This window comes from Pan troglodytes, chromosome 9, assembly GCF_028858775.2.
Source record: "Pan troglodytes isolate AG18354 chromosome 9, NHGRI_mPanTro3-v2.0_pri, whole genome shotgun sequence".
NCBI classification, from domain to species: Eukaryota; Metazoa; Chordata; class Mammalia; order Primates; family Hominidae; genus Pan; species Pan troglodytes.
This window is the reverse complement of record NC_072407.2, coordinates 69,812,312-69,833,006: the sequence shown is the minus strand read 5'-3', so window position 1 is coordinate 69,833,006 and position 20,695 is coordinate 69,812,312. Positions and strand designations below refer to the sequence as shown.

General features: G+C 60.5%; 2 protein-coding genes across 5 annotated transcripts; both read left to right on the top strand.

Moving 5' to 3' along the window:
* The first annotated feature begins 3,090 nt into the window (after positions 1-3,090).
* CDK2AP2 (cyclin dependent kinase 2 associated protein 2) lies at positions 3,091-5,319 on the top strand. Of its 2 annotated transcripts, none has more exons than XM_009423569.3 (4): positions 3,091-3,809; positions 4,121-4,218; positions 4,313-4,445; positions 4,803-5,319. In XM_009423569.3, exons 1-4 carry the CDS (start codon positions 3,728-3,730, stop codon positions 4,868-4,870), a joined length of 381 nt encoding a protein of 126 aa, XP_009421844.1. In that variant the 5' UTR covers positions 3,091-3,727; the 3' UTR covers positions 4,871-5,319. The 2 variants fall into 2 exon arrangements, with proteins under 2 accessions (XP_009421844.1, XP_016776862.1); XM_016921373.4 differs by having other exon boundaries at positions 3,148-3,950.
* A 1,113-nt stretch (positions 5,320-6,432) lies between these two features.
* On the top strand, positions 6,433-20,519 carry PITPNM1 (phosphatidylinositol transfer protein membrane associated 1). Of its 3 annotated transcripts, none has more exons than XM_009423566.4 (24): positions 6,433-6,609; positions 7,575-7,693; positions 9,078-9,292; positions 9,383-9,504; positions 9,710-9,934; positions 11,389-11,715; positions 11,801-11,896; positions 11,980-12,087; positions 13,281-13,342; positions 13,436-13,686; positions 13,960-14,149; positions 14,258-14,365; positions 14,603-14,760; positions 14,846-15,051; positions 15,931-16,101; positions 16,676-16,840; positions 17,053-17,201; positions 17,321-17,431; positions 17,927-18,043; positions 18,217-18,365; positions 18,450-18,599; positions 18,694-18,877; positions 19,225-19,353; positions 19,991-20,519. In XM_009423566.4, the coding sequence occupies exons 2-24, from the start codon at positions 7,616-7,618 to the stop codon at positions 20,252-20,254; spliced, it is 3,735 nt and encodes a 1,244-aa protein (XP_009421841.3). In that variant the 5' UTR covers positions 6,433-6,609; positions 7,575-7,615; the 3' UTR covers positions 20,255-20,519. The 3 variants fall into 3 exon arrangements, with proteins under 3 accessions (XP_009421841.3, XP_003313226.3, XP_003313225.3); XM_003313178.6 differs by having other exon boundaries at positions 6,434-6,609; positions 15,934-16,101; XM_003313177.7 differs by lacking the exon at positions 6,433-6,609 and adding an exon at positions 6,987-7,003.
* The last annotated feature ends 176 nt before the right edge of the window (positions 20,520-20,695 follow it).

Here is a 20,695-nt window from a genome sequence, read left to right as displayed (position 1 = left end):
CTGGAGTGCAGTTGCATGCTCACGGCTCACTGCAGCCTCAACCTCCTGGGCTCAAGCAATCCTCCCACCTCAGCCTCCCAAGTAGCTGGGACCAAAGGCACATGCCACCATGCCAGGCTACTTTTTGTAGAGACAGAGTCTCACTATGTTGCCCAGGCTGGTCTTGAACTCCTGGGCTGAAGCAGTGCTCCCGCCTCAGCTTCCCAGTGTGCTGGGATTACAGGAGTGAGCCACCGAGCCTGGCCCTTCTTTTGTTTTTTAGATGTCGGGTCTCACTGTGTTGCCCAGGCTGGACTCAAACTTCTGGGCTCAATCAAGTCTTCCATGTGAGCTCCCAAGTAGCTGAGATTACAGCCTTGCACCTCCCTGCCCAGCTTCCAGGATTAACGTACTTATAAGAAGAGACACCAGAAAGCTTGTTCTTTCTCTCTGCACCAAGGAGCACATATGAAGACGTGGCCAGAAGGTGGCTATTTACAAGCCAGGAAGGGAGCCCTCACCAGAAACCAACCGTGCTAGCATCCTGATCTCAAACTTGCAGCCTCCAGAACCATGAGAAAATAAATTTTAGTTGTTTAAGCCACCCAGTCTATGGTATTTTATTTTGTTTGTGGAATTAGGCCAGTGGCTATTGCCTGTAATCCCAGCACTTTGAGAGGCTGAGGCAAGAGGATTGTTTGAGCCCAGGAGGTCAAGGCTGCAGTAACTAATAGAATGGGCAGTGGAGAAAGTAGGAAGGTCTAAGGTGTGGAAGTGTCAGAGGCGTTTGAACCAGAGCAACTCCATCTTGAATAGGAGCTGGGTAAAATGAGGCTGAGACCTACTGGGCTGCATTCCCAGATGGTTAAGGCATTCTAAGTCACAGGATGAGATCGGAGGTCAGCACAAGACACAGGTCATAAATACCCTGCTGATAAAACAGGTTGCAGTAAAGAGGCCAGCTAAAACCCACCAAAACCAAGATGGTGATGAGAGTGACCTCTGGTTGTCCTCACTGCTACACTCCCATCTGTAAACTGATGCCATGGCAATGTCAGGCAGTTACCCTATATGGTCTAAAAAGGGGAGGCATGAATAATCCACCCCTTGTTTAGTATATCATCAAGAAATAACCAGAAAAATGAGCAACCAGTAGCCCTTGGGGCTGCTCTGTCCGTAGCCATTCTTTTATTCCTTTACTTTCTTAAAAACTTGCTTTCACTTTACTCTGTGGACTCACCCTAAATTATTTCTTGTGCAAGATCCAAGAACCCTCTGGTGGGATATGGATCCAGACCCCTTTCCTGTAACAGAAGGAGTTGGGGCTTGGTGGTTTCCAAAGGAGGTATAACCCTCAGTGGCTCCTCTTCACCTACTATCCACAGTAGATTTCTCTGAAGCGCACCCTCAGTGCCACCGGTAGGAGCAGAAGACCTTGGGTGACCTGATCAACACCTTTTCTTTTTAACAGTAGTTGAGTCTGAATATGTATTAGAAAACTATAAATACTGAGCACATGATTAAATGGACATTATGCCTTTTCCTATTTAAGATTTTGTAAAAGTGAATTAATTACAAGGAAATGTTAAATAGATGGCAAAACTGATGGAGTTTTCCTAATGGCTGGAGTTAGGGAAGCACTGGACTCCATGGTCAACTCAGCTTCCTTACATCCACGTCACCTAAGGTCCCCTTCCTGACCCTGTGGTTATTTCCACGGCTCCACCTCCACTTCCCAGTGAACTCTCCAGCAGAAAAAAAAAGGAAAAAAAAAAAAAAAGGCTGGTTCTCAAACACATGTTGTGCTCTCCCATTTCCCAAGATTTTGCACATGCCAGTCCCTCTACCTGGAGTGTCCCCTCGGTCTCCGCTTCCACCCCCACCTACTCAAATGCCACCTAGTCTGTAGAGATTTCTGTGATGCCACCCGGCGGGCCCTTCCTCTAAGTTCCAATGCACCCTGTCCCGTTATCCCTTGTGGCCACTGACTTACTGCAATGTAAAGAAGACGTTGCTTCCCTGTCTCAGAGTATAAGGCCTCCTTGAGTACAGAGGCCATGGCCTGTTCATTTCTGTAACCTCGGCGTTCAGCACAAGGCATGGGACGGAGGAGGGAGTCAGAACATGGTTTTTGTGTGTTTTTTTGGGAGGGGGGGGTTTGAGACCGAGTCTTGCCCTGTCGCTCAGGCTGGAGTGCAATGGCACTATCTCGGCTCACTGCAACCTCTGTTCAAACGATTCTCCTGCCTCAGCCTCCCAAGTAGCTGGGATTACAGGCGCCTGCCACCACACCCAGCTAATTTTTGTATTTTTAGTAGAGATGGGGGTTTCACCATGTTGGCCAGGCTAGTCTCGAACTCCTGACCTTGTGATCCGCCCGCCTCGGCCTCCCAAAGTGCTGGGATTACAGGCGTGAGCCACCGCGCTCAGCCAGAACATGCTTGTTGGATGAATGAATGAATGAATGAATGACTGTCCTAGAGATGAAGATCTACAAAGCTGGGAGCATGAAGATACACAAGGCCAGAGAAGTTTGAGTTTGGAGAAGGAGCCTGGGAGAAAGGGTTAGGGAGTGGAGGAGGGTCTGAGGTCTAACTCTGTGGGGAGTGAGACTTGAGGGGAGGGGTCTGAGTGGTGGAGTGGAAAGGTATGGGGGCCCTGTGGGACAGGAAGGCGGAGAATGAAACAACAAGCACTTTATGACTATTCATTTAATCCACACAACCCAATGAGATCGTCATTTTCCCCATTTTACGGATGGGGAAACTGAGGCATACTGAGGTGAGAAACTTGCCTGGGGGAAATCGCTAGTGGGGGTGGTGCTGAGATTTGAACCCAGGCGGTTGGCTCCAGTCGGTGCTCTTGACCAGTTTGGTCCGGGGCCCGGCACGCAAGTAATCCCGAAGGTTTGCCCTACGGCCACTGTCACTAACTGAGGCAGCAGCGCGGGGCCTTGGGGGTGCGGGTAAAGGGGTCTTTAAGGTCGCCCTTAGACCTGAGGACGAGCCAAGCCGCAGGAAGAACGGTACGTGGCGGCATCCATGAGGGGCCTGTTGCCATGGGAACAAACGCAGGCCTCGGGCGAGCGCATGCGCAGATCGGGGAGCGGGTGTTGAACCGGTGAAAGGTGACGTAAAAGCGCACGGGGTGGGGCGCAGGGCTCGGGACGTCAAAGCCCTGCGTCCTTCGGCCCCCAGAGCGGAGAAGCGCGCAAGGCAGTGGTGACAGCGGCGACGGCAGCTGCGACAGCAACCCCTGCTGGGCCGAAACTGGGCAGAGCGAAGCAGACGTCTGAAGCAGCGCGAGTGAGGCGCGAGGGTAGCGCCCGCGCCCGGGAAGACCCCTCGGCGCGAACCGGCAGCCCAGCCCCGGGTCCCGAGGCCCCGCCTCTAGGGCCTGGGGACTAATCGGATTGAGAGCGCGCCGGCCCGGGCCGCGAACTCGCCAATTGCGGAGGGCGGTGGCCACCGCCCAATCCGGAGCAGACAGGTGCGAGGTCCGGAAGGCGGAGGCCAATCGGCGGCGGTTGCGACCTGCTGGGGCAGGTCTCGGCCAATAAGGAGGCTCGAGTGACATCTTCGCGCACCAATCGGGAGTGAGGGAGCATTCGTGCCCGCTCGCCCTTCCGGCCAGACCTCTATTTACCAGGGGCGTGCAGCCCGCTTGCCAATCAGAGCGCGGCTGAGCGGCCCCGCAGCCAACCCCCGAGGAGCGGCCGGCTGGCGTCCGCCGCGCCCAGGAGTTGGGGATGTCCTACAAACCCATCGCCCCTGCTCCCAGCAGCACCCCTGGCTCCAGCACCCCTGGGCCGGGCACCCCGGTCCCTACAGGTGAGGATCCAGCTCCACCCCTGCTCGCCTGCCGGGCGGTCGAGGTCTCGAAGAGAAGACGGCCTGAGTTCTGCAATACTGGGCCTGCCGCCTACCCTCGCTGAGCCTCAGTTTGCTGGCCTGTGAAGTGGGCGTGGTCACGTAAGGGCTTGTAGGTGGAGCGCAGTGGGAGGGATTTGTCCCTGAAGTTGATCAGCATGGAATGAAGCATCCTTTGGAGGGAATCGGGCGAACCCGGTCCTGGGCTTGGAAAAGCTGGGAGGCGGCGTCCCTGCCCCGCGCTGACCTCTTACTCGCGCCTGTTGCTGCAGGAAGCGTCCCGTCGCCGTCGGGCTCAGTGCCAGGAGCCGGCGCTCCTTTTAGACCGCTGTTTAACGACTTTGGACCGCCTTCCATGGGCTACGTGCAGGTGAGTGGGGCCAAAGCCTTGCTTATGGATGCGGACTGGAGTCCCCCTCCCCGCCAGGTGCCTGAGCTCACTGTCCTGTTCTCTTTTGACATAGGCGATGAAGCCACCCGGCGCCCAGGGCTCCCAGAGCACCTACACGGACCTGCTGTCAGTCATAGAGGAGATGGGCAAAGAGATCCGGCCCACCTATGCTGGCAGCAAGAGCGCCATGGAGCGCCTGAAGAGAGGTAAGTGAGGCCAGGCCGCCCTGCTCAGGAAACCGACACTGGACTATCCTTCATTAGGGAAGGAAGGACATCTGGAGGCCACCTGAGCCAAGCCTAGAGGATGTCCAGTATTACTACCAGAGAGGTGTTTTGAATCGAATTGAAATTGAGTCCATTTCCAGGGAAGAGCATGGGAATTTGTATTTCAACAGGGCAACCTTGAGGATTAACCAAACCTCTAATTTCATCTAGCCGTCATTAGATTTGAATTTCTTTTGCCGAAAGTGGAAAGGGAGTGGGGAGGCAGGGGTCCTCCTCTGGAGGGCAGTGGGTGGGGCTATGGAGGGTTGCTGAGACCCCACCCCACCCCACCCCCAGGTATCATCCATGCCCGGGCGCTAGTCAGAGAGTGCCTGGCAGAGACAGAGCGGAACGCCCGCACGTAACAGGAAGCGCCTCGGCCTCAGCGTCTGGACCTATCCGGCCACTGCAGAGCACCCGCTTCTCCCTGGCCTTCATCCCGAGTTGCACTAACCATCCTGGGCTTCCTGTCCTGTGTCCCTTGGTGGGTCCCCTCCAGGAACCAAGGAGTGGCCCTCCAGGTGGCAGCACTAAGGACACCCCCCCACAACAAGAGTTAGCAGCGAGGTCCCCATGAGTCCCACCCATGACCTGCCGACAGTGTTACCCACCGGAACTTTCTGTGGCCCCTACCGCTCAGCCCTTCCCAGCACTTCTCCCACTTTGTCCCGAGCCTCCTTCTACCCCAGCAGGGGCTCAGGCCTGGCACCTCCCTGCCTTGTGTCCTGAGCCATAGTGACTCTTTTATCTGTGTGTCTTTTGCTAAATATGCCCTTTTTATATTAATAAAAGATGATTTGGAGTTGTGCTCTCATCTCTGAGCCTTACTGGGTCTGGTTCTTCAGCTAAGCCTGGGTGGGCCAGGCAGAGACAGGGGAAGAGGAGACTATGGATGGGGAGGGTGTGACTAAATGAGGTTTGACTTGCCTCTGTGGGCCATCAGCTTCTGGTGGGACCTGGGCCCTCTCCGCCCCAGCCGTGGCGCTGAGAGCCCTGGGCCTTCCTGTGGTGCCACCAGGGGGCAGCACAGGGCCTGGCTGCTTCCACAGCCCTTGGCGCTGTGGGCAGCCTGGGCCTGGAGGGCGCTTCCTCTGGATTGGCGGTGATGCCTGGCAGCATGGAAATGCCAGTTCACGCCCTAATGCCCTGACAACACCCCAGCCTCTGAATCAGCCCTGAAGGTCTCTGACTTCTCAGAGAGAAAGGGCACTGCTGCTTCCAGCACTTGGCCTCAGTGTCAAGGGGAGGAGCTGGCGGGGTGCTGCCGTCACTGCCCCAGCACCTTGTAGCAGGCTGGGTGGGATCCCATGAACCCAGCCTTGGGGTGCCTCGTGAGGCCTCTGCCCAGACTCCGGGTGGCTGGGTGACCGGACTTGTGGACCCGGAAGGCAGAGGTCGGGGAGGCTTTGTGGCACCATGCAGGGGCTAGCCCAGCCACTCACAGTGACAGCCCGTTTCTGCCTGGGCGTGTAGCTGGGTGACCATAGAGGCCTGGGGCCCTGGAGCCGAGCCCAGCCCTAGGTGGAGGCACGTCAGAGCCACCAGCTTCTGGCTAGACTGGTGGGGAGGCATTTCCTCTACCCTGGGTCCCAAATCTAAGGACTGCAGAGAGTGAGAAGAGGAGAGTGGGCCTGGGACCCCCCATATCAAACCACCCTGTGACTGCACACAGGAGGGCGGGGCTAGGGTGGAGATAGGAACTAAGAGTCTTTGGGGACCCCAATCAGCACAGAGGGACTAGGAAGAGCCAGAATTTAGGCAATGGCCTTTTTCCCACTGCCCGGGGGAAGGAAGGCAGGGGCCTCCCTCCCTGCCTCCTCCGCTGCAGGCGGGGCTGCCCGGACCCCGCCAGGGTGGGGAGGGCCAGCTGGGCCCAGGAAGGGGGCGGGGCGGCCGCAGTGACGCGGCGGGCGGCGGGGAGGGACTGCAGGGGCGCCGGCGGGCGGATCGAGAGGAAGGTCGGGGCCATGGGCCGGCACTGCGCCTCGGGAGGGTCCGGCCACCGCTGGAACCCGAGGCCGGGGCTGGGGGCGCTCCGGGCTCCGACCCACGGGCCGGCCGGCCCTGCCCGGGCTGGGTGAGGGGCGCCCGCCTCAAGCTAGAGGTGAGCCGGGGCGTCGGCAGGCGGGCCAAGAGCGCGGCAGGGGACCGGGACGCCGGCGAGCAGAGGGAAGTGGGGACAACGGGGCCTCTCGCTTGCTCGCGGGGTGCGAGTGGGGGATGGAGGGGTGCCTGCAGCGGAACCTCGGTGCCAGTCTGGGGCGCAGGTGGACGGAGCGGGTCTCCAGGGCCAGGGCCCGTGGGATACCAAGTGGAGCCACTCTGGCCTCAGTCTGAGGAGGGCTCACCCCCTGGGAAGAGGACGGAGTGGCTGCCTAGGCGCGTGGAGAGCCGGCGAGGGCCAGGGGTCCAGGAAGGATGCTGGGAGGGGGAGGTCGAGGACCCGGCTGCCCAAGAAGGCAGATCTGGAGGGCGGAGGAGATTACCGGTCCCGGAAGGTAGGTTCGGGTGCAGGGCGTGGGGAACCCTGGCAGAGATGCTGGGCGCACTGGGCCACTCCGCGCAGAGACACTTGGGGAACAAAGCTCTAGGTGGACGTCCGACAGTGGGGGACTTGGGACCCCGCCGACTCCGGGAAGGGGATGCAGGGGGCGGGTCCCCGAGGGGCCGGTCGCGGAAGGCGGGCCCGGAAGGAGGGGCCCCGGGGCTTCGGGGGCGCGCCCCAGAGGGATGCCGTTTCCCGGGGTTAGGACGCGGTCGCAGCGGGAGAGGTGAGGTGGCCCTCCCGCCCGCCGGCCGGAGCCTGGCGCTCGGGGGGGCCCGCGTCAGCGCGCGGTTGCCATGGCGACGGGCGGGCGCGGGGCGGGGGCTGCGCGGAAGAGGTCAGCGCTCAGCCTCGCTGCGGCTCCCGGCCCCGGCGGCGCGGGCGGCGGCGCTAGGCTCGCCTCTGCCTCCCTCGCGGCGGGCCCGGACATGGGGTCCCGTGGCCTGAGTCCCTCGGCCGGCGCGCAGGGCTCGGGGCCGCGCGCAGCCTCCCCGCACTGACTGTCGCGCCGTGCCCTGCGCCAGGAGGAGCGGAGGCCGCGCGCGGCCCGCCGAGCGCCTTCAGGATGCTCATCAAGGAATACCACATTCTGCTGCCCATGAGCCTGGACGAGTACCAGGTGGCCCAGCTCTACATGATCCAGGTGAGGGCGGCGGGGAGAGGGCACCTGGGCAAGGGGTGGAGCCCTGCCGACCCCGCCAGCCCTGCCCCGGGGCTGGGACCGGCTGGGAGCCCGGAGGAGGCAAGAGAGGCCCCCCTTCAGATGTGGGAATGGGGAAGGACTGTGGGAAGAGGGGCAGGAGGGCCGAGTGGTGCTTCCCATCCGCTAAGTGCCCAGCCCTCCTCTGATCTCCTGTAATCCTCCTCAGGATCTATAATCCCATCGGGAAAGGAAAAAGCGCCCAGGAGGCGGCAAGAATGAGGAGGGGGGCCTCCGCGGCAGAGGAGGGCGGGAGGGGGTCTGGAGAAGTGGAGGGTCCTGGCCATCCCTGGAGGTCAGGGAGATGGGGTGAGGACCAGGTGTCAAACCTGGAGCAGGGACAGGGCAGCAAGGATCGGAGGGCGAGGGGGCTCTGGTGTAGGGCAGTGAGAAGAGTGGGCCAGGGCAGGCCCTCAGCAGTGGCCGGGTTGGTGCGGGGCCTGGGGGAGTCTGCTCCAGATCTGTCCCCAGCACAGCAGGACCAGAATCTCATAAAGCAAGAGGGCCCGGACCCCGCCTCGGGCTTGAAAGGGCCATCTGAGCCCCGGAGCAATAGAAGGCAGGATCTGGGGGCTCTCAAGCTCTGAGGGGTGTGGCGGAGCTGGGATTGGGAGGCGGCCAGGGCCTCCCAGAGAGGGAGGGGGCCAGGGTCAGGGCCTCTGAGAGCTGGAGGCCCCTTTTCCTCTCCTTGTCCCTTCTTCCTTGCCAGCCACCCCGGCCTCCTTGCCACCTGCCAGCACATCCAGTATGCTCCCACCTTGGGGCTGCACTGGCTTCCCCCAGCCTTGAGCACCTCCTCCTACCTCACCTCCTTAAAGTCATGTTCAAGCCATGGTCACATTGTGTTATTAGCAAGGCCTTCCCTGACTATCAGATCAAAACTGCAGCCCCCAACCCTCATCACCCGTACCCTACTCTAGGCTTTCTTTTCCTATAGCACCCAGCGCCTTCTAACACACCACATAATTTGCTTTTTCCTTTTGTCTGTCTCCTTCCACTAGAATGTAAGTTCCACGAGGGCAGGGATCTTTGTTCTATTCATCAATATATCTCAATTGATATAATCCCAAACACTGCCTGGAGTGGAGCAGACACTCAATGAATACTTGAATGACTCAACTGAGTGCTGGGTTGCAGACCCCATGCGGGGCTGGGCTGCATCTGTGATTCTGATCCCAGGGAGCTTTGGTGGGGAGGGGTCTGGTTTCAGGGAGTTGAAAAGGCTGGGACCAGGGCCCCAGAGCTGTGTAGAACACCAGGCTGAGCTGGGGATCCCAGATGCTAAGCTGGGGCTGAGCTCCCTGTCCTGCTCTCCCTTGGGCCACAGAAAAAGAGCCGGGAGGAGTCTAGTGGTGAGGGCAGCGGCGTGGAGATCCTGGCCAACCGGCCCTACACGGATGGGCCCGGGGGCAGCGGGCAGTACACACACAAGGTGTACCACGTGGGCTCCCACATCCCAGGCTGGTTCCGGGCACTGCTGCCCAAGGCTGCCCTGCAGGTAGAAGAGGAATCCTGGAATGCCTACCCCTACACCCGAACCCGGTGAGTGGGTGAGCTGGGCATGGTCCGAGGCCAGGAGGGGAGCGGCCCTGGTGGGTACAGCAGTGAGCCTCACCCGTGCCTTCTGCCCAGGTACACCTGCCCTTTCGTGGAGAAATTCTCCATTGAAATCGAGACCTATTACCTGCCTGATGGGGGGCAGCAGCCAAACGTCTTCAACCTGAGCGGGGCCGAGAGGAGACAGCGCATCCTGGGTGAGGCCTGGAGCTATGGGGGGACCCTGGCGCCCCTCTCAGGCTCCTGGCTGCCTCAGTGGGCAGCCTCTGAGAAGTCCCAGCCCTCTCCAGGCCTCATGTCCTGTCTGCAAAAGGACGGGAACTGTCATCCAGTCCCAAGAGGGTGCCAGGAGCAGGGGCTCAAAGGGGCTGGCGCTGCTCAATGCTTGCCGAACTCCCTCAGACACCATCGACATCGTGCGGGATGCAGTGGCCCCAGGCGAGTACAAAGCAGAAGAGGACCCCCGGCTGTATCGCTCGGTCAAGACGGGCCGAGGGCCACTGTCTGATGACTGGGCACGGACGGCGGCACAGACGGGGCCCCTTATGTGTGCCTATAAGCTGTGCAAGGTTGAGTTCCGCTACTGGGGCATGCAAGCCAAGATCGAGCAGTTCATCCATGATGTAGGTGAGCACCCAGCTGCGGGAGGTCCCACTTACCCAGCATGCCCCAGACCCCATGTTTAGGGCCAGGGATGCGCCCATCCACTGGGGACACAGAAGCAGAAAGCCATCGTTTCCATTTGAGGTGGGGAGCACTAGGGCAGAAGCGGCCGCACAGCCTAGCCAGGCATCCACAGAGCAGGAAGCTGGTAACATGATCTACAAGGTCCATACTGGCTCTGACATTCAGAAATGCTGCTGCTTCCATTAAGATTCTAAGATTCTCCATCATCCTAGGAGTTAGATGAGACTTAGAGACACTCAGGAAGGTCACCGGCTCTAACTGGCAGCATGCTAAGGAGTGCAGGCTGAGGCTGTGACTCTGATGTCATTCTCTCTGGGATTCCCCACCTCCACTCCCAGTTTCTAGTGTTCCAGCCTTTGGCCCTGGTGTTCAGGAGCCCCAGTCCCACACCTCCCCTCAACCTGACCCCACCACGCCTACAACTCAGCCCTGCCTCAGTGCCCAGGTCATCTGCACACAGAGGGATGGTCCCTAGTTGGAGAGACCAGCGGCCTGGCTTCTGTCCCACTACTGACCCCCACCCCATGGTACCTCCAGCAAGGCACTGGCCATCTCTGCACTTTAAATTTCTCTTCAGTAAATGAGGAAGAGGTTGAGTCAGATATGAAGAGCTAATACTGACAGTGATTGCGACACACAGACCTATGGCTAATTACTTTTTGTGCAAGATCTCCCTTAACACCCACAACACCCCACCAGGTAATGACGATGATTATTCCCATTTTACAGGTGAGGAAATTCAGCTTAGAGAATAATGAGGACGCCTTGTCTTGCATTTGGAAAAATGCCAAAAAGCACAAATAAGAAAATTAAAATCACCCACATATAGCCACTACTAAGATTCCAATATATCTCCTTGCAGAAGTTTATAATTATCATTCAACCATCATTACTTTATTTCCTAGACATTTAAGAGTTTCTAACTTTTTCTTCTGCTTAAGATAAAAATATCCCAGAATGGGTATCATCTTTCGCTACAACCTTCATTGAGTGCCAACACTTCCATTAACTGTTAACACCTTCATTAACCATCAACAATTTCATTAAATGTTAAACCCTTAATTAACTGTTAATTCCTCAGAAGTCAGCAGGAAGCCAGCCAAAAGCAAGAACAAGCATTGGTCCCTGCTTCTGGAGTGATGGGGTGGGGACAGTGCTGAGAGTTAGGGTGTGCAGAGAGACAGGAAAGGCAGTGGGCGGGGGGGAGTCAGGCAGGAAGACAAATGCCCCACTTTCCACTCCCATTCCTGGACTGCACTGGCCCTGCCCTACTTTGTGGCTCTGGGTGGATGGTGTCCCCAGGGGAGCCATTATCCAACCTCAAGGCTGGGCATGTGGCTGCGGTGGCAGGGAAGCAGGGGGAGGGGGCAGTTCTGATGCCTGGGCACCTGCAGGTCTGCGTCGGGTGATGCTGCGGGCCCACCGCCAGGCCTGGTGCTGGCAGGATGAGTGGACAGAGCTGAGCATGGCTGACATCCGGGCACTGGAAGAGGAGACTGCTCGCATGCTGGCCCAGCGCATGGCCAAGTGCAACACAGGCAGTGAGGGGTCCGAGGCCCAGCCCCCCGGGAAACCAAGCACCGAGGCCCGGTCTGCGGCCAGCAACACTGGCACCCCCGATGGGCCTGAGGCCCCCCCAGGCCCAGATGCCTCCCCCGATGCCAGCTTTGGGAAGCAGTGGTCCTCATCCTCCCGTTCCTCCTACTCATCCCAACATGGAGGTGAGGCTGGGGCACAGGGATGGGAGGAACGGCCCTCCCCAGGCTGGGCTCCTGGGCTGAGGCTGAGGCTGAGCCGGCCCGGCAGGGGCTGTGTCTCCCCAGAGCTTGTCTGAGTGGCGCATGCAGAACATTGCCCGAGACTCTGAGAACAGCTCCGAGGAAGAGTTCTTTGATGCCCACGGTCAGCACTGAGGCCCTTTTTGGGAGTGGGGATGTCCCCGAGCAGCTCCTCCCACCCCATGACACAGCCCCCTGTCCCCTCAGAAGGCTTCTCGGACAGTGAGGAGGTCTTCCCCAAGGAGATGACCAAGTGGAACTCCAATGACTTCATTGATGCCTTTGCCTCCCCAATGGAGGCAGAGGGAACGCCAGGTAAAGATACCGCCTAGGACACCGGCCCCCAGCACCCATGTACAGCAGGTCATGAGTTTAATGGCATCTTAAGATGAGAGGCAATCTGAAGAGGTGCTCATTAAATACACAGATGAATAATGAATGGTGGATGGATGGATGAATGGTTGGATGGATGGATGGGTGGATAGGTGGGTGGGTGGGTAGATGGGTGGGTAGATGGATGGGTGGCTAGATGGATGGATGGATGGATGGTTGGATGGATGGATGGATGGGTGGGTGGGTGGGTGGATGGATGGATGGATGGATGGATGGATGGTTGGATGGTTGGGTGGGTGGGCGGATGGATGGGTGGGTGGGTGGGTGGGTTGATGGATGGGTGGCTAGATGGATGGATGGATGAATGGTTGGATGGATGGATGGATGGGTGGGTGGGTGGGTAGGTGGATGGATGGATGGATGGATGGATGGTTGGGTGGGTGGGTAGATGGATGGATGGATGAATGGTTGGGTGGGTGGGTAGATGGATGGATGGATGAATGGTTGGGTGGGTGGATGGATGGGTGGGTGGGTGGGTGGGTGGGTAGATGGATGAATGGGTGGATGGATGGATGGGTGGGCGGGTGGGTAGGTGGATGGATGGATGGATGGATGGGTGGATGGATGGATGATTAGAATGTAGTCATGATTCAGACATAGCACTAAGAATGAAGGAATTAATTTGGACTCCCTGAATGCTTCACGTGAGAGGTGATGTCTATGCTGGCTTTGGAAGACTTGGGCCAGCACTGTCCAGCAGAACTTCTAGGTCCATGCTGCCCAAGGCAATAACCACCAGCCACACTGGCTCCCAGACACTGAAAATGGGGCTAGTGTGACTGAGGAACTGAGGTTTTTATGTATTATATTTTAATTCATTTAAATTTAAATGGCCACTTGTAGCTAATGGCCACCACATTGGACAGGGCAGGGTTAGAGAAGTTTGCCAGGCAAACAGGCATTGTGTGGAGAGGCAGCCCTGACTGCAATAAGACCAGTAGGAGCAAAGGCCTGGAAATACAAACTGACCTGGGAGAGTTGGTGGGAGGAGAAGTTTGGAGGAAGGTACGGACTGGGGGCCTCAGGCAGACGCCAGAACTGGGGTGCCTGAAGTGCCAGATGAGGGGATCCCAGTGGTCCTCTCCGTCCCTCTCACTGGCTTCGTTGCCCTGCAGAGCCTGGAGCCGAGGCAGCTAAAGGCATTGAGGATGGGGCCCAAGCACCCAGGGACTCAGAGGCGAGTATGGTCAGCCACCCCATGTCAAAGCTCCCCCTACTCACTGGCCCGGACACTGCTGTGATACCCACTGCACCCCATTGTTCCCCCCAGGGCCTGGATGGAGCCGGGGAGCTGGGGGCTGAGGCATGCGCAGTCCATGCCCTCTTCCTTATCCTGCACAGCGGCAACATCCTGGACTCAGGCCCTGGAGACGCCAACTCCAAGCAGGCGGATGTGCAGACGCTGAGCTCCGCCTTCGAGGCTGTCACCCGCATCCACTTCCCTGAGGCCTTGGGCCACGTGGCGCTGCGACTGGTGCCCTGTCCACCCATCTGCGCCGCCGCCTATGCCCTTGTCTCCAAGTACTAGCCACGGGTGGAAGGGCAGGGAACTCGTAGGATCAGGCCAGGGACCGGGGCAGGGAGCGGGGAAGGGGTCAGGAAGCCAGACACCTGGGTCGGTCACTGGCATGGCTGGACCTGTTCTGGAGAATGGCTCCATTTCAGTTGCCTCTTGGGGCTAACACTCCCCACAGAGGACCCACAGAGCCAGGGTCTGCCAGCAGGCCCAGGGGACTTGGATGGCAGGAGTGGGTCTGGAAGCCCCTCACCCACGCACATTTCCCCCTCTTACAGCCTGAGCCCTTACAGCCACGATGGGGACAGCCTGTCCCGCTCCCAAGACCACATTCCACTGGCTGCCCTGCCACTGCTGGCCACCTCATCCTCCCGCTACCAGGGCGCCGTGGCCACCGTCATTGCCCGTACCAACCAGGCCTACTCAGCCTTCCTGCGCTCACCTGAGGGTGCCGGCTTCTGTGGGCAGGTCAGCGGTTAGGGACAGTCCATCTGCTGCCCTCCACTGCAGCCCCCACTGTGGCCTGGCCTGGGTGAGGACAAGTCCTCTCCTGATGGTGCCCCTGCTCCCACCCAGGTCGCACTGATTGGAGATGGTGTTGGTGGCATCCTGGGCTTTGATGCACTCTGCCACAGTGCTAACACGGGCACCGGGAGTCGGGGCAGCAGCCGCCGTGGGAGCATGGTCAGTATAGCCAAACCTGGCCTCCTCAGGAGCGGAAAGGCCCTCTCTGGCTCTAGGTCTCTGCCCCCTGGAATGCCACCCCTCTGCCAGCAGGCAGGCCCCCTGCTGCCCTGCCAGTTCATGTCTTCTCTGGAATTCTACTCTGCCCAACCCCCAAGCCTCGCTCCTCACTTCTAAGTAAGTAGAATTCTAACGGTCCCCAGGCCTAAGAATGTTTCTGTCTCCTGTTCCATCCAGAACAATGAGCTGCTCTCTCCGGAGTTTGGCCCGCTGCGGGACCCCCTGGCAGATGGTGTGGAAGGCCTGGGTCGGGGCAGCCCAGAACCCTCGGCCTTGCCTCCCCAGCGCATCCCCAGCGACATGGCCAGTCCTGAGCCCGAGGGCTCTCAGAACAGGTGACGTCCCTGCCCCATCACCCCTACCCTGGGCACATGATGGACTACAGAGGCAGCAGCACTGAGCACCCCTCCTCCCCCACAGCCTTCAGGCAGCCTCCGCAACCACCTCCTCCTGGGAGCCCCGGCGGGCAAGCACGGCCTTCTGCCCACCCGCTGCCAGTTCCGAGGCACCTGACGGCCCCAGCAGCACTGCCCGCCTTGACTTCAAGGTCTCTGGCTTCTTCCTCTTCGGCTCCCCACTGGGCCTGGTGCTGGCTCTGCGCAAAACTGTGATGCCCGCCCTGGAGGGTGAGTCCTAGGGGCTGCGGGGGCGCCTCTAGTCTCTGTCTGCCCCTTCCTTCCCCACCTCCTCTGGCCTTCCCTCTCATCCGAGGCACGAGCAACTTCCCCACTGTACTAATTCAAAGGCCTGGCTACAGAAGGGGAACCTGAGGCCCAGAAAGAAGGGACTCGCCAAGGGTGAGTCTCCCAAAGCCACTGGGAGGAGCTTCACACCCGTGGGATGTTCTGCACTAGAAGGGGTCAATCAGACACCACGGCAGCAAATCGAAGCCGCTGCCCTCTTCTCAGCCTTTTTTTTTTTTGAGACAGAGTCTCGCTCTGTCACCCAGACTAGAGTGTCAGTGGCCTGATCTTGCTCACTGCAACCTCCTGGGTTCAAGTGATTCTCCTGCCTCAGCATCCCAAGTAGCTGGGATTACAGGCACCTGCCACCATGCCCAGCTAATTTTTGTATTTTTTTTAGTAGAGACAGGGTTTTGCCATGTTGGCCAGGCTGGTCTCGAACTCCTGACCTCGGGTAATCCACCCACCTCTGTCTCCCACAGTGCTGGGATTCCAGGAATGAGCCACTGAACCCAGCTAATTTTTGTATTTTTAATGGAGACGGGGTTTCACCATGTTGGCCAGACTGGTCTCGAACTCCTGACCTCAAGTGATCCATCTGCTTCTGCCTCCCGCAGTACTGGGATTCCAGGCATGAGCCACGGTGCCCAGCCCCTGTCTCACTTTAAGCAGGGCCCTACTGACTTCCCAGGGAGTGCAGTTTGGGAAGTGCTGGCTCGGGGTCACACCAGACATCAGGGTGCTGCTCCCACACCCCCTACCTCCCAGAGTGCCCAGCTGAAACCCCGACCCCACAATCTTTCTCTGTCTTCTGGGTACCAGCAGCCCAGATGCGCCCAGCCTGTGAACAGATCTACAACCTCTTCCACGCGGCCGACCCCTGCGCCTCACGCCTCGAGCCCCTGCTGGCCCCGAAGTTCCAGGCCATCGCCCCACTGACCGTGCCCCGCTACCAGAAGTTCCCCCTGGGAGATGGCTCATCCCTGCTGCTGGGTACGCCCCCAAACAAGATAAAGGGGAGAAGGAGGAGGGCACACGCAGGAAGGGAGGAGGTAGCAGAAGACATGAGGAGGCTCCCAGACGATGGGAAACCTCTCAGGCCACCACTCCCGGACCAGGCGCTCCTTCCCCCTGGGGGGGTCTGGATCCCCAGGACCCTCTGACCTCCTGGGCCTAGAAGTTGGGTGGGGGTGGTTAGCCAAGCTAGAGAGGGTGCCCCCTGGCAGCATGATGCTGGTGTGCTGCCATACAAGCAGCCAGCATGTGTGCGCTGCTGCATCTGTGTGGGGTGTACTGCAGACATTTATTGCGGGGCATGCCCAGGTATGTATGGGCCAAGCGGGCCTGTGTTGGGCACAGGTGTGCAGCGTTTGGGGCGGTGGCAACAGGCATTCTGGCAGGAGTGCAGCTGGCCACTGGGCTGAGAGGAGAGAATGCCACAGTGCAGCCTCAGCCAGGACCTGACCAGAGGGGCCATAGGAAGATGGCAGAGGTGCGGGGAGTCCTGGGTGAGAAGACAGGAGAGCCACCTGGCCGGCCCCTGCTGACCTTGCCCTCCTTCCCCCAGCCGACACTCTGCAGACGCACTCCAGCCTCTTTCTGGAGGAGCTGGAGATGCTGGTGCCCTCAACACCCACCTCTACTAGCGGTGCCTTCTGGAAGGGCAGTGAGTTGGCCACTGACCCCCCGGCCCAGCCAGCCGCCCCCAGCACCACCAGTGAGGTGGTTAAGAGTAAGTCAGCCAGCCTAGGCAGTCCAGCCTGGGGGTGGGGGAGGCCCGTATTCCACCTCCGAAGCCCAGCTGAGAAACCCTTTCCCCCAGCACACAGCCTGGACTTGGCAAAGAGCAGGCTGGGTGAAAAGAGGGGAGGGAAGAGCACCCAGCGCCCAGGCAGATGGGTGTGGGGCAGGAGGCCATCCTGACTCGCTGCCATGGCCGCGCAGTCCTGGAGCGCTGGTGGGGAACCAAGCGGATCGACTACTCGCTGTACTGCCCCGAGGCGCTCACCGCCTTTCCCACCGTCACGCTGCCCCACCTCTTCCACGCCAGCTACTGGGAGTCCGCCGACGTGGTGGCGTTCATCCTGCGCCAGGTGGGCCTGGGAATATGGAATTGGAGATGAGAATGGGACGGGGATGGGCTGCTTTGGGCCGGGGGAGGGGCAGCCCTCCCTCCCCTAAGAGACAGAGGCCTCGCCCCTGTCCCGTGCAGGTGATCGAGAAGGAGCGGCCACAGCTGGCGGAATGCGAGGAGCCGTCCATCTACAGCCCGGCCTTCCCCAGGGAGAAGTGGCAGCGAAAACGCACGCAGGTCAAGATCCGGGTAGGTGCCCTGCCCCTCGCCCCCTCGCCCACTCGCCCACTCTCGCCCACTCTCGCCCACTCACCAGAGAGGCCCCGCCCCTCCCCCCAGCACCCCCCTCCTCGGGCCCCAGCCAATCCAACTCTCTCCCAGTCCTGCCCCGCCCCTGGGGTCCTGGCCCCACCTCATTGCCCCAGCCCCGCCCCTGGGAACCGCTGGTCTCCCCGCCCTCTGCGGGAAGTTTGGGTCTAGGGTCTGGATCTGCGCTGGTCCCCACCTCGCCTCATCCTCTGCATCCCGTCCTGTCACAGCTCTGCCCCTGGAGCCGCGGCCCACACACAGGCTCTCAGGCCGGGGTCCACAAAAGTGCGCCCCCCGGGCTTGCCCTTTTCCCTCAATGCCCCGCCGCCTCTAGGCCCCCACCCCGGTATTTGCGTGTGGATCCTCACCCGCTCCCCCTCCCCAAGCATCCCCATCCTTTGCTGGCCGCGGACTCACGCCCTCTCCTCCCTCTAGAACGTCACTTCCAACCACCGGGCGAGCGACACGGTGGTGTGCGAGGGCCGCCCCCAGGTGCTAAGCGGGCGCTTCATGTACGGGCCCCTGGACGTCGTCACGCTCACCGGAGAGAAGGTCAGGACCCAGAGGCCCTGTCGCCTGGTCCCATGGCCCCATCGCCTGTCCTCGGAACAGCTCCTGGTTCCTGGTGGTTGTGCCCCTAGACCCACCCATCCCCGACGACAGCCCCGCCTCTGCCCACCTCCACGCGGGGCCCCCATGGACCTCCCGCCCCTTCTCCCCTCCAGGTGGATGTCTACATCATGACGCAGCCGCTGTCGGGCAAGTGGATCCACTTTGGCACCGAAGTCACCAATAGCTCGGGCCGCCTCACCTTCCCAGTTCCCCCAGAACGCGCGCTGGGCATTGGTGTCTACCCCGTGCGCATGGTGGTCAGGTGAGCGCGGCTGGCCGGGCCTCTGCGGGAGGGCTCCACCAGGCCTCGCCCCGCGCCACTCACGCCCCGCCCCTTGGGCCGCAGGGGCGACCACACCTATGCCGAATGCTGCCTGACTGTGGTGGCCCGCGGCACGGAGGCTGTGGTCTTCAGCATCGACGGCTCCTTCACCGCCAGCGTCTCCATCATGGGCAGCGACCCCAAGGTGCGAGCTGGCGCCGTGGACGTGGTCAGGTAGGAGTTGCCACTGCCACCACCACCCATTTCACCGGGGTGACCGGCCCCTCACCCCTGGCCAGCGGAGCTGACCGCTGCCCCCGCCCCACAGGCACTGGCAGGACTCCGGCTACCTGATCGTGTATGTCACAGGCCGGCCGGATATGCAGAAGCACCGCGTGGTGGCCTGGCTGTCGCAGCACAACTTCCCCCACGGCGTCGTCTCCTTCTGCGACGGCCTCACCCACGACCCACTACGCCAGAAGGCAATGTTTCTGCAGAGCCTGGTGCAGGAGGTGCGGCGGCTGGGGGGGGCTCCGGGTCCTGACCCCGCCCCCGCTCCCCCTTACCCCCCACCCCCGGATCGGCGGAGGCCCATCTGTTCCCAACTGGATCGGCCCGGGCCCTGCCTGACTGCAGCGGCCCGCTCTGGTCCTGCTCCCCTAGTTTGAGGGGCCCCGTGTACTTAGGGGCAACTAGGGAGATGCAGCTGGTCCCGCCCCTGTCCCCGTGGGACTGGGACCTGTCCTCACCTCCGTCTGCCTGGACCCACCCCCAGAACAATCTGGGGAAGCCCAACAGGCCCCGCCCCCAGCTGCACGGCTCCACCCCTGGGGCGGCTGATTGGCATCTCCCGCCACAGGTAGAACTGAACATCGTGGCCGGTTATGGGTCTCCCAAAGATGTGGCTGTATACGCGGCGCTGGGGCTGTCCCCGAGCCAGACCTACATCGTGGGCCGTGCCGTGCGGAAGCTACAGGCACAGTGCCAGGTGAGGCCCAAGTGAAGGCCAGGAACAGGACCCCACCAGGGAGCAGGGGCCTCAGTCCCAGGCCTTAGGGACCACGGACTCTGGGGAAGATGTGAGAAGGCCTAACCGGCCTCCAGGGAACCTGGGATCCTCTGAGGACAAGGGCCATGAGCAGCTTGAGCTGCCAGCTGCCAGGCAAGCCAGAGGGGACAGCCCACACTGGAAAGTGCTCAAGACCCTAGGCGCTGGTTCCACTCGGCCATGGCTTTCCACTGTGACCTTTCTGAGCCTCAGCTTCCCATCTGTAAATGGAAATGATCATGGCACTGCCCATGTCAGCTTATGAAGATCACATCAACAGGCACAGGGCTGGGCACAAAGCAAGTGCTGGCTAAACATTGGCTGCTGTTATTTTTCCTCTAAGACCCCATTTTCCAGATGAGGAGACTGAGGCCCAGAGAAGGGCAGAGCCAGGAGCACAGCCAAGGTGCCCTGGCTCCCAGCCTGGGGTCCTATCTATTGAGAAGGCTTCAGCTCAGGCTGTGCCAAGCCTGCCACCAGTCCCCCAGCCTGCCTCAGGTGCCTCTGGAGGACCGTGGAGGGCAGCGTGTGGGCCCTTGGCCAGCACCCCCTCATCGCTGCCTACCTCTGCCCACAGTTCCTGTCAGACGGCTATGTGGCCCACCTGGGCCAGCTGGAAGCAGGCTCGCACTCGCATGCCTCCTCGGGACCCCCGAGAGCTGCCTTGGGCAAGAGCAGCTATGGTGTGGCTGCCCCCGTGGACTTCCTGCGCAAACAGAGCCAGCTGCTTCGCTCGAGGGGCCCCAGCCAGGCGGAGCGTGAGGGCCCGGGAACACCACCCACCACCCTGGCACGGGGCAAAGCATGGAGCATCAGCCTGAAGCTGGACAGCGAGGAGTGAGGCCCACACCAGCCTGGACCTGGGTTATTTATTGACACACCCAAGGGGCCCGAGGGGCTGCGTGTGGGAGGCTGGGGACCCAGACTTTTGGCCCCAGCACTGGCCCCCCCAGCCCCACACCCTATATCTCCGTGTGCTCCTCGGTGTTACTTCCCTTTCATATGAGGGGACCCAGCGCCGGGGGGAGGAAGGAGGGCGTGGGCGTGGGCGCAGAGGCTTTTCCAGTGTGTATAAATCCATGAAAATAAACGCCACCTGCACCCCACCCACTCACCCCATGCCTGGCATCACAGGGCAGCCAGCCCAGTTTCCAGTTCAACAGGGGACACTGATGTGCACAGAGAGGCCAACACACACCCAGGGCCATCCAGGTCACAGGCAGGGTCAGGATGGGGGCCTGGGCCTCAAAAGGTCGCACGAAACCCACGCCCAGGGCCATCC